At 38.1% G+C, this 13,111-nt stretch overlaps 1 protein-coding gene across 3 annotated transcripts in view; it reads left to right on the top strand.

Moving 5' to 3' along the window:
* Window positions 1-865: 865 nt before the first annotated feature.
* The window catches only part of LOC127630623 (cyclin-dependent kinase 11B-like), a 61,768-nt gene continuing 49,522 nt past the window's right edge, over window positions 866-13,111 (top strand). The window contains exons 1-5 of one of the 3 annotated variants that reach the window (XM_052108244.1): window positions 866-947; window positions 1,995-2,125; window positions 2,570-2,685; window positions 5,397-5,524; window positions 8,430-8,577. In XM_052108244.1, coding sequence (XP_051964204.1) covers window positions 2,015-2,125; window positions 2,570-2,685; window positions 5,397-5,524; window positions 8,430-8,577 — 503 coding nt within the window. In that variant the 5' untranslated portion in view covers window positions 866-947; window positions 1,995-2,014. Of the gene's footprint in view, window positions 948-1,994; window positions 2,126-2,569; window positions 2,686-5,396; window positions 5,525-8,414; window positions 8,578-13,111 lie in introns of all 3 variants that reach the window. The other 2 variants (XM_052108243.1, XM_052108245.1) reach the window with 2 other exon arrangements.

Raw genomic sequence — 13,111 nt, 5'->3', positions numbered from 1 at the left:
AAAAGCAAAAAAAATGTTTTAACAATGTCTAGAAAAATATCCAGTTGATACAAGTTGGTGATGACAATAAATATAACTTCTAAATCAAGGAGGTATCGAACAATCAGAGGTGGCAAAAATAGACACATCCTTAAGTATAGATACTTGTAAAGAAAAAAACTGGAAAAAGAAGAAGTAAAAGAAAAAGAAGAAAGTTAAAGTAAAGTACCACCAATGGTGGCACATATTTCAGCCCATATTATACATTACCCATTCTTTCACATCCTGGATAACTGTAGGCCAATAGTAGCCAGCAATAACCCTGTTGAGTGCCTCTGACACCACTGTGATGGCCAGTCCAGGGTTATTGTGGCACTCCATACCTGTTCCTGTCAGACCTTCCTCTGACAGGAAGAGGAAGAGAAGAGTTTTTGTTTTTAGAGGAAAAAAGAAAAAGTTGGAAAAAGTAAAAAGACTACATTATAAACTACATTATATTCACTTCTTTATAATACCCAGATACGTGAGCTGAACAAGTACAGTTAACGTAGCTTAATATATTAGCTTAATAAGATATTTTAAACACAATTTGTGAATTAAGCACATGACCCTGGTTGTTCCATAAAGTCATATCTCTTTTTTCATTATAAAATTTCTAGGTAGTTACCTTTAATAGTAAAATTCGTAGACAACCGTTTCACCTTTCGACGCTCTGTGGGATTACCGGGAATATCTCCTTTTAAGAGAAATTCTTGAATTTGTACATACAACACAAAATAATCCATATTTAAATCAGTCACTCTCCACCGCGACTCATGCGCAGTACAAATCGTGGCAGACTGTCGTAAAAACGTTGGCGATGACAGGAAGTGACATCAAATATGAGTTTTCGCACATGCGCAGTACCAATCGTTTTTCCGGTACGGATCGAGTAGTGACAAGGGAACGCGCCGAATAAACAATCGTAGGTGAGTAAAACACTGAACATGAAAAGAGTAATAATGAGTCTTGATTTGATCTCGAATGAGGGGTGTTACACACGTGTCGATTTGTTTCTCACCACACGAGTGTTTATGGAGTTCATTCATCTTAAATTCGGATTAATCCTCCTTTAATATAACACACGTAAAACTCAACATCAGGGCCAAACTTCATGACTTTTAATAATGTTTTGATAGGAAAGTGCTGTGGAGGTTGCATAATTAATTACCGTGTTCGTTACATATTAAAAAAAAATACCATGGTACTACCATAGCACATGTCCAAAAAACTAACATGTGAACGTCTCGGTGATGTTTCGTTTTTGTTGTGTAAATAAATCAACAACAATTAAAATCCTGCATTATTCTGCTTTGTGGAGTAAAAGTGATGTTCATGTTCTCTGGTGTCTGAGGTACTTTGTGTGTACTTGCTGGATCAAATGGACCCTGAAATAGCAAACTGAATCGTGCTCGCTTTATGGCTCCTGGGACCCCAAAACGAAAGGAAGACCAGAAATGAGGGTTAATCAGACTGACGTTAATATGATTGATCGTCTCAAAAGAGCTCAGTATAGGCTGATTAATTGACCTTGCTCATAGATCGTCCAATACTTTATGGGATTATTTCAACACTTCTCATGGAGGTCCTGGAGCTCAACTGGTAAAGCATGCTGCTAGCAACGCCGAGATCACGGGTTTGATTCCCAGGGAACACACAAACTGATCAAATATATTCCTTGAATGCACTGTAAGCTGCTTTGGATAATAGCATCTGCCTTATGCATACATGTACATTTCAAGGAATATCATTAGCTGTAAGTTTAAATATGTTGTCATGAATAGGTTAAGTCTCAAACCATGCAACTAAACACATTTGCTGCAGTCAGCTCCATTTGTGATTCACCGTCCTGAGCTTGCTGACGGGTTTCAGTCTCTCCTTTGTGGACACATTTCAAACCAAGGAGCGACAAAGCAAGTTGACATGCACCTGTAACCATGAAAGTCTTTCAGTAAAGATGTTCCTGTCGTCTTCAGAGGGAGGTGCTTTGGAGCTGATGGGGGACGCAAAGGAAACCTGGAAAGTGAAAACGTTAGACGAGATCCTACAAGAGAAGAAACGCCGACGAGAGCTGGAAGAGAAGAGTGACCCTAAACGACTAAATAACGTAAGATAATCAAAGCCAGGGATGGGAAATGACTTCACTGTAGAACAACATTATAAAACAATTCATGCTATTTCATGTTTGTAGAGCAGCTGACAATTTTGATATGATAATTAGCGGTCCTCTGGTTTGGCCGACACCAGTCGTGATGTCTAGAGGGCAGGGTGTCCGATGTAATGCAGATGAATACGTGATGATCATTCTGGAAGACGAGCCTGTGGAGGGAGTAATGGGATGCTCTGCTATGGACTTCAGTTCATGTGGCTCAAACTAGCGTCCATTGACAAGGCTGTTGGGAGATTTTGGAGCTGACACTAGGTGGAATGGCCACTTCAGTAAACGGGTGTATAGATATCAGACAGTGGTGATTAATGTGCGAATCTAACGATAACAGAGTGTTTCTCACAGTCAAATATTTTCTGTTTTCTTTGCGTTATTGTGGTACAGACGGATGATCGGGAATCCAAACGGGACACTCCGGAGGAAGGAGAACTACAGGACCACAGGATGGAAATAACCATACGTAATTCAACCTATACGCGGGAAGACTCGACTGAAGACAGGTTTGGAAGCGCTCTCATATTCTATCTTTGATTGTCCCACAATTGTGATGTGAAGGTGAATTCAGCTAAATTGGGCAATGTTTTGATGGCTATCACAATGATTAAACTCTAATCAAAGTAGCACGCAGGTAGCTCAGTGTGGTCATGCTTGCTTATCGATCAACAGTACGTTGACCCTATGCAGGGTTAAGCCCTTTGCTGTCACCTTATAAACTGGTTGTAGTCTAATAATCGCAGTAGCTAATCATAAACAACAGCACGTTTGTGTGCAGTTGTCACTAAAGTTGGGATCCGAGAACTGGTTCTGATCCAGAAGCTGTTCTGTTTAAAAAAAACAAACACTGGAATGGTTTTTAAGACTTTCAGTCCTGGTGACGACTCTCAAACATGCATTGTTCTGTCACTGCGCTTATATTCCAGGATGCTCCTACAGTGTGACCGGTGTAATCCGATTCCCAAATGAGCTGGTTCATTTTAGTGAATCAAAAACCCTTGTGAATCAGTCTGAGTGGTAACTTAATCTGACACACTGAACCGCAAGTCCAGGGCAAAATGAACCAAGACCTGTTCCCATGTTATTAGTGCTGCAGGATTAATCATATCGCAATCGCGATGTCAGCCTGTGCGATTATATGACGGCAAAATGCTGCGATTATATTAAATAAATAAGTGCATGTGTGGACGTGACAGCCCATTCTCTCTGAGAGCTGTTTGCCCATTTTCTACACCGCTAATAAAGATGACCAGTCAGTCTCAGTTTAGGGAGTGGCACGTGTGGTCATGACGTGTGAGTTTCCAGTGTGCAGCGTGGAAATCAGGTGAAGATGGACGCCGAGCAGACCGACACTGAACTGGTGGCCAGAAAAAATAACACAGATCATAGCTGGGCGATATATCTTTATTTCATCCTTAAAGTTCATATAATACGGGAGCGTGACACGTAAATAAGCTCAAACTCCAAAACGGCCATTCTCGGTGCGGTTAGAGCCGCTTCAACCAGTCGCGGAACAGACACAATCTGAGCGGGAGTCGAGACCAGGAGAGATATAAAGTTCTGCCGGCTGATGCGCACTCTAACACGGAGACGCTCGTCTCTCAACCCCACTGTCTGCAGCTTGCAACGTGTAGCATCATTGATGAAATCAATCTTATGTGGAAAATAACACTAAAATGACAACAACAATAAAGTGTTTGTGTGTGTGTGTGTGTGTGTGTGTGTGTGTGTGTGTGTATTGGTTTTGGATAGACAAGATTGACAAATGCTTATCAATAATACTCTTATGGCTAAAATGTTTACAGTGTTCAGTGACTAAAATATGACTAAAATGTCAACAGTTTTCATTGACTTAAACTACATTAAAAAGACCAGTAAACAAAACACAATTACAGATGTGTTTGCGGGTGTCATATGACAAGTCTTCACGGAGATATAAAGAGACATGATGCACTGTTAGCAAAGTGTTATTTCAGAATATGATCCACACACTGGACAAGAGGTACCAGCGATAAGTAGAACTTCAGTTTCCTTTTTTCATTGCCCAATTTTCAAAAGAGTTTATAGAAAGATATTTAATTTAGTAAAAATATTATTTTAATTTGAAAATACTGGATTTATAGTTGTTGTTGTTGCTAGTTTGTATGTTTGAGTTGAGAAATACACATTTCAGCATTATCAGTTATCTATATGTGCATTTTCCTTGATAACCAAGCAAGTTGACTCATGATACCATTTATTTATTATATCGCAATCGCAATATTAACCTCAATAATCGCAATATGACATTTTCCCCAAATCGTGCAGCCCTACATGTTATGTGTTCTTAAATCATTGTCATTTCTGACTGGTTGGTCTTATGCAACAGGGGTGTAAAGATTGATTCATTGATTTTCTTGATCGTTTGTGTGTCCTTCCAGTTCATATGCATCAATCTTGAAATATGTCTTTTAAATCGTGAATAATTTGTGTTGGTCAGTAAATGGTTTACAATGCTCAACAACAAATGAATCACCATATAAATCGTTAAGTATAGTGGTAAATATTTAAAATATTGCATTATCACAAAGTGCGGCAACATTGTATAGCGCTCCTCGGGTGCACCCCTCACACACAATCAGTCATGTCCTGTCGATATACCTCTCATGATATATGTACTGTATAAAGACATGCATTAAGCGTGCTAATGACCATCTTTTAGACATTCGGTTTTGTTGTACTCTGGCAAAGTTTCTGCAGTTCCGATTATTGTGTAGCGGTTAGATTAGTGTGCAGTAAACATTTCAATTTAAAGGGATATAGTTCAACAATTAAAAAACATGTACAATATTGAATAAACTTTTAAAGATACTCTGAATCTGTGATTTGGCCAGTAATATGTCACATACAGCATGTAAATGACTAAAACAAATCTAAAAATGCACTCTTTTCCCCATTGTTTTACATTATGTGCAGAATGTCCATATCTGTTAACATCTCCAAAAATGTGTTTATGAGGTCTTATGACCCTTTAAATGTATTTATTTTGTTATATCTTGAAGGAACAGACTGCTGAGGGCATTTCATAGTTCTTTATTTCCTCCTCAAAAGTCCTAAAAGAATCATCGGTGGAATTGGATTCGTTTAGAAGAATCAGAATCATTAAATCATTCCATCTCTTACTGCTGCTGTTTGCGGTGTTTGATTGCGTCAGCTGGTATTCACTGTGTTTCTGCAGAGGAGAGGAGGATGAATCTCTGGCAATCAAACCTCCACAGCAGATGGCCAGAAAAGACAAATCCTACCACAGAAAAGAGGAGAAGAGAAAAGATAAGAGGCGGCACAGGAGCCATTCTACAGAAGGAGGTAAATCATTGTTAATTCTGATGTCATGAATCTAAATGTTTTCAGCATGTGCTTTGAGTGAACTGTCACCAACGATCAAAACACAGTGTACTTCAGTAATAATAATAGATCTAATCAATAGATGGAGCAGTATGCTCCTTAACCCTCTGGGGTCGACAGACGCACTGGCGCGTCCTGCTGGATATTTTCGTCATTACAGCGGAAACAACATAAAATAGTCCGTCATTTTTGGGTATACAGATAAGTGTAAGACCTCATTAGAGACTATAAAGGGTCTACTTTTATTTGTGTACACTCACAATAACAACAAAATCTTGTGCTTTTGTAAAATAAAGAAAATAAAAAGGGTGAGCTTTCAGCAGTCTCTGGGTTCACAAGCATATTTCAGAAACACGTCACAAAAATGAACTGAAACTCCGCGAATACTTATTACACAAACATGAAACATATGTCTAAAGAAAGCTTAAAATGTCTACTTTTAAATAAAACAATTCAAATTTAAAACAAATATTGTCCTGCAATGTAATCTGTATCAAACAAAGCGATGTACAGTTTCTCCTGGCTCAGCTAATTATCATGGGCAGATCGCGACATTCATACGCTAATGTGCTGAGACAATCAATGCAAATGGTGAACGCCCCCGACTGTGCCTTAAAAACAACAAGTTCGTTCATTTTTCTGCGCGTTTGTAATGATACACAGGCGAGAAAACTCCTGGATATTGAGGAAGAGTTCACATTTTCCTCAGAAGAAGAGCGGGACTCAGATGAACGTTTGTATTTTGAAGAGAGACTTGATCCAGCCGAGGATACAATTTCGGACGAGTAAGTCATTTAGTTTTCATTAGTTGACATGCTATTTTATATAAACATGTACATATTTTACTAGTGGGACTGTTTCCAGACTTGCCAGCCAGGGTTCAGAGTATTGACATTTGAAATATGTCCTAATAAGCAAGTTTTAGTTGCATTTAAATGTTGTTTCAGCTAAAGCAGGTATTTAAATTGTATGCCTTATGATATAAATATGATATAAAAATAATATGAATGTTTAGATTATATTTTATCTAGTGTTTATGCTGCCTCATTATCATCAACAAAGCTTGTGCTTGCAAATATGTGTTCAGGTTAAATGAGTAAAATGCACTTTAAATATGCCCATATTAGAAAATCAGCATATTATAATGATTTCTGAAGGATCATGTGACACTGAAGACTGCAGTAATGATGCTGAAAATTCAGCTTTGATCACAAATTGCATTTTACAATATATTCAAATAGAAAACTGTTCTTTTAAATTGTAAAAAGAGTTCACACGATGTTTTACTGTATTTTGGATCAAATAAATGCAGTCTTGGTGAGCAGAAGAGACTTCTTTTTAACAGTAGTGTAGTCTAAAATTAAGTAAAGTCTTTATGTAAAGATAATATATAGTCAGATTACTTCTTTTAACTTAAAACTTGATTTGGATCATTTAAGTCTTTCTGTCACATTCCTCATTCATAGGCCCAGGGGAGGGGTCTTTGTCTCCTATTGGTGTGAATTACAATCAATATTCATGATCATTCACGCCTCCTCACATATGACATTTCTAACACTAAAATTGTCTTACAAAAGTTAAATTACTATATTGTTTTGTATGAATGCGTGATCAGGATGGTTTTCACATCATTTTGTAGCAAAAACTCTAGGCTGCAAGATCCAGTTCTCTAAAGTCTTGTGGACAAATGTTTAATATGTGTTATATGGCCTTATTTCAGTTTTTTCAAAAACATGCATAAACGTTATTTTGTCAAAAATACAAACATGTACACACATGTTGCTCACGTATTATTGTAGCCCAGTTTGTGCTGAATACAGTGTTATCAGACTTTAGACATTTAATATGTTTTTAAGCAACTGAAAAAAGCACAAATGTCAAGGCAGGGTTTCCCGCAGAAAATGTGTTAGTTAAGGTGGTGGGTGGTGGTGGTGGTGGTTGGGGGGTATATGGAATTGCATAACTTCTGACACAAATTAAGACAAATACTGAAACTTGAGTCATATCTTTTTAAACATGTTCTTTTAACAGAAAAGCTCTGATTTGGGGTTTAAATTATTGAATTCTGGCATTAAACTGAAACGTTCCCACTTCAGACGACAAACTACGCTTGGCTACTATCTTGTTCTGCAGTTCACTTGCCTAGTAACCATAGTAACGGTGCGCATGCTTTCGCGCTTTCTGCTATGACGTGGAGTGCGGGATGCACTCAACGTTGCATGGATTTGTAATTAGCCTGCATTAGTAACAGTTAATTTTGTTATGGTATGAACTTAATCCTAGTAAAGGCAAAAAATATATAATACCTTTGTAACGAAATCCAAGACTTTGTATACCAAATCCAAGGCTTTTAAGGCCTTAATTTGAGATTACTGTTCAATGCTTTTAAGATCCCGCGGGTACCCTGGTTAATGTGTCTTGTCCCCTCACAATGACAGTAAATTAATTATTAGGCTACATTACATCAGTCACGTCACATAGTGGTCTATTTTCAGTTCAAAATGGCGAAAATAGACAAAAGTTTATTAGGCGGCCGCCTTAGTTTCAAAGTGCTGCGGGAAACCCTGTGTCAAGGCATGTCAAAACGTCTCCAGGGCCCAAAACGCCCTCAGACCCCAGAGGGTTAAAAACAGAAGCAACAGATGGTTATACATTTGATCCAAAACAAAAGGAATATGACCTTAACAAACGTGTGAATTTGCTATGGCAAAAAATTATTATCATGTTTTCAGTCTATTTTTATATTTAAACCTAAAACAATATGTTCCTGTAGAGTTGAATTGGCTCACAGGAGTTTAGATCTTAAAAGGTTGCACTTCTTTTATTATAATGTAATTAATGAATTTACCAGAACTTGTCTTCACAGGGGGGAAACATGTACGTCCAAAAGAGAAAGAGACCGATCGGGAAAACGACAGACGGAAGAGACAGTGGCAGGATGATGGCAAAAATCGCAGAGATTACGAGAGACAGAAACGGAGAGATCAGGCCAGAGCACACTCCCGCAGAGAGAGGTTTTACACACACACACACACACACACACACACACATACAGACAGGCATATGTGGCATATATATCACCCTGCAGCTCTTGCCTGGTTGCCCACTATAGCTAAGCAGGGTTGAGCCTGGCCAGTACCTGGATGGGAGCAAGCCAAGGTCCTGGGGAAAACCAAGGTTGCTGTTGGAAGTGGTATTAGGGAGGCCAGCAGGGGGTGCTCACCCTGTGGTCTGTGTGGGTCCTAATGCCCCAGTATAGTGACGGGGACACTATACTGTAAAAAAAAAAGCACCGTCTTTCGGATGAGATGTTAAACCGAGGTCCTGACTCTCTGTGGTCATTAAAAATCCCAGGGCACTTCTCGTAAAGAGTAGGGCTGTAACCCCGGTGTCCTAGCCAAATTCCCCCCCATTGGCCCCTATATATCATGGCCTCCTAATAATCTCCATCCCTGAATTGGCTACATCACTCTACCATCTCCTCTCCGCCAATAGCTAGCAGGTCATGTTTGTAAATGAGAAGTGGTTCTCAAACAGTTTACCTGGATAAATAAAGGTTAAATAAAAAAATTAAAAAAAGTTTATGAGACCAATGAGTTTTTTCAGTGGTTTACGGGGACCCACCTTTCCCATCATCCTGTCAACTTAAAATTCATGTCAAAAATGTTTATTTGATCTACAGAAGACAAATCTCACTTTAAAAATAAAATTTCACTTTCACAACATGCATATATAAAAAATGTGACATTTCACAGGCTTATGGGGTCAGGACCAGATTGTGGTTTATGGAGCCAAAGGGGTTTATGAGGCCTGTTTATATACAACACACAAATCTAGCCACATCCTGGTATAAGGGGACTGACAAACATTACAAGGTCTATATAAACATAACATTATATTTAACCTCTTAAAACACACTGCCAGGTCCTGGAAGGGGGTATAGCTACACTAACATTTATGCACAATCCAGTGATCGGTTCTTTACTCAAACCTGAATAACACGGACGCAAATGTGCCAGGACCTCCATTTCTTTTCCTGTGTAATGCAAACCCATCGTGTGTGATCGCAGACATTATCGTTTCCAAGATATGGAGTGTACAAAATATTTATTTCTAAAAAAAAAGAAGAATTTCTACTAATTTAAAGGGTTCTTCTTCTAAAACAACCATGAGTTTATATTTATTCGATGTAGTTAATTAATGACAAGCCTCTTTAATTGGCATACAGAGTTAGGTGAAAATTTCAGTGTAAAACAAACGGTTAATAACTAATACATGCTGTCTATTTACTGCATTATTACACTAAATTATAAAAACAATAACTACGTTTCTATCCAAGGATTTTTTACGAATAAAGTTTTATCGCATCAAAATAAAGCTGATGGAAACGCAAATCACTGCTAAAATTTCAGTGTTGACAATATTTTTACATTTAACTCTAGGGCATAAACTCTATGTCAATACTTCAAATGTCACAAAAACACGGTTTGGAAACACTTTTTGTCGAGACAATTTGCATTAACGCAAAAATGTAGTGTCACATAACGTTTACCCCAATCGTTAGCATGTGTTAATAATGACGACGCTACACATCCTTAAAGCCAATTGATTGTACATGATTCTGAATTGATCTTAACAGCAGATCTGATGCTGCAAACAATTCTGTGTCACGACACTTCCAGGAGAGCAACACAAATATCTTGTATCATGCACATTGTGCACCATTGAACAAATGAATGGCAACTCTTTGTGATTCATTTAATCATAGTAGTCATCCGTTTATTTATTGAAAGTTGCTAGACAAATATGAGTGACATAATGCAGTTGTGATGGTGATGCTTTAGATGAGATGATTGTTTAAAATATTGAATATCAGGAATGTATCATATGTGTAAACTGATATTACATATATGATACAACAAGAGGGAGAAAAAAAAAATGGTAATTTAGAGAAATCTGGTCCATTGGAATAAACATCTACATTAAACCCTTCAACAGCATCATTCAGAGAATAAACATGTTAAAACATGTTGTGAAATAAACGTACAAAACTATGGAAGCATATGGGTAGCAATATTCAATTTGACATTTAATATGCAAAATGACAATGCAATATGTAAAATGGCAATGCATTCTGTATTTAAATTTACATTTTACATTACCATTCTAGCAACGTTTGGTGCAAAATGAAAATGAAATTACATAATTTACATTTGCCATTTCATACACTCGTTTTAATATGCATTATTGAAACGCGTTATAAGTTGCAAAATTAAAATGAAAATGTATTACAGAAATGATTAGATATGTGTAACATGTTCAAGCAAAAACTGTGGCAAAATGATCATTGAAATGTTATTTTTCTTAATTGCATTTACACTCACAGTCAAGACACTTGCGATTGCTTTTTCATTAAATGTCCCGCAATGAATGTAGCAAAATTCAATGTGCACATTGAAAATGCATTTCGAGCCGATCACGCCCCTGCCCGCCCTCTCCGCCCTGTCAATCACTGCATCAAAGCGGGGCTCGGCAACAGGTAAACATAACATGTTATGGCTATGTTACCTGTTTTGAGCTTACAGTCTATGGTTTTGAGGTGTTGGAAAAATGGCGTGGCAGAGCTAATACTGACGTTAAATTCACTAGCAGATGAAGTGGAGTGTGAACAGAGAAACGGTAGTATTTCCGAAGATTATTACGAGTATGTAGGTGATAGAACCAGTACGTTGTTGGAACGTCTGGGAGAATGTTCTGCCTTATCAGGCGCTGACACCCGTTTGGCTGCTGACCTCTTAAAGGTGGTGGAAGAACAATTGTATTCGGAGAGGCCTAGGGGAGTGGGGAGAACAGCAGCCGTGGAGATCCCTGGCGAGGCCATAGAGGGGTATCTTATGTATGGGTTAAAAGTTAAAGATATCGCGGCCTTGTATGGAGTTAGTCGATGGACGGTACATCGACGAATGCAGCAGTGTGGACTGAAGTAAACAACAACTTAAATATATTTTAATCATTTTATACAAATGCCTCAAGGCCATAATCTCTGTGTTTACTTCCGAATTCTGCCATGGGGATTTTACTAAAAAAAAAGCAGTTTTGTTTTTTAAATGAAGTGTCATTTTGTAAATGACGGGTGTCGGCGCCTGATAAGGCAGAACATTCTCCCAGACGTTCCAACAACGTACTGGTTCTATCACCTACATACTCGTAATAATCTTCGGAAATACTACCGTTTCTCTGTTCACGCTCCACTTCATCTGCTAGTGAATTTAACGCTCAGTATTAGCTCTGCGCCGCCATTTTTCCAACACCTCAAAACCATAGACTGTAAGCTCAAAACACGTAACATAGCCATAACATGTTATGTTTACCTGTTGCCGAGCCCCGCCTTGATGCAGTGATTGACAGGGCGGGAGGGGGCAGGGCAGGGGCGTGATCGGCTCGGAATGCATTTTCAATGTGCACATTGAATTTTGCTACATTCATTGCGGGACATTTAATGAAAAAGCAATCGCAAGTGTCTTGACTGTGAGTGTAAATGCAATTAAGAAAAATAACATTTCAATGATCATTTTGCCACAGTTTTTGCTTGAACATGTTACACATATCTAATCATTTCTGTAATACATTTTCATTTTAATTTTGCACCAAACGTTGCTAGAATGGTAATGTAAAATGTAAATTTAAATACAGAATGCATTGCCATTTTACATATTGCATTGTCATTTTGCATATTAAATGTCAAATTGAATATTGCTACCCATATGCTTCCATACAAAACATTGTCACTCAGTGATGGGAATAAAAACAAAACTACTAAAAAAAGACCTTCACAATAAAATCACAAGTGAAAACGTGACAGAGATTTAGTCCCTTGGACACATTTTCTTTTAGTTAAAATCCAAAATCAATTTAGTTCAACTGACGTTTAAATGGTTCGAACAAAATCTCTGATATTTTGGCATGTCCTGTTTTGTAGAGCTGGATGCTCACACTTTTTGCACACCTCACATTCCCTCTTAGATGCCAAGAGACCTTTCATGATATGAGATTTGAAGCGTCACATCACAGCGTTGACCTCAGCTTTCATCCATGGTGTTCTTGCAGATGTGCATTTACCTCTGTTATCCACTGAAGACAAACAAGATCATAAAATTGTTTGTTAGTATGACTAAACAGTACACTATGTCTGCATAACACTTGTGTGTGTTTAGTGTGTGCTTACTCATGGTTTATGAGGACATGATTTGGTATATGAGGACCGAATATGGCGACTGTATGTGACTAAACAGTACACTATGTCTGCATAACACTTGTGTGTGTTTAGTGTGTGCTTACTCATGGTTTATGAGGACATGATTTGGTATATGAGGACCGAATATGGCGACTGTATGTGACTAAGCAGTACACTATGACTGCATAACACTTGTGTGTGTTTAGTGTGTGCTTACTCATGGTTTATGAGGACATGATTTGGTATATGAGGACCGAATATGGCGACTGTATGTGACTAAACAGTACACTATGACTGCATAACACTTGTGTGTG

The sequence above is a fragment of the Xyrauchen texanus genome, chromosome 37 (assembly GCF_025860055.1).
Source record: "Xyrauchen texanus isolate HMW12.3.18 chromosome 37, RBS_HiC_50CHRs, whole genome shotgun sequence".
NCBI classification, from domain to species: Eukaryota; Metazoa; Chordata; class Actinopteri; order Cypriniformes; family Catostomidae; genus Xyrauchen; species Xyrauchen texanus.
The sequence above is the reverse complement of the archived record's forward strand: the minus strand, read 5'-3'. Positions and strand labels throughout refer to the sequence as shown.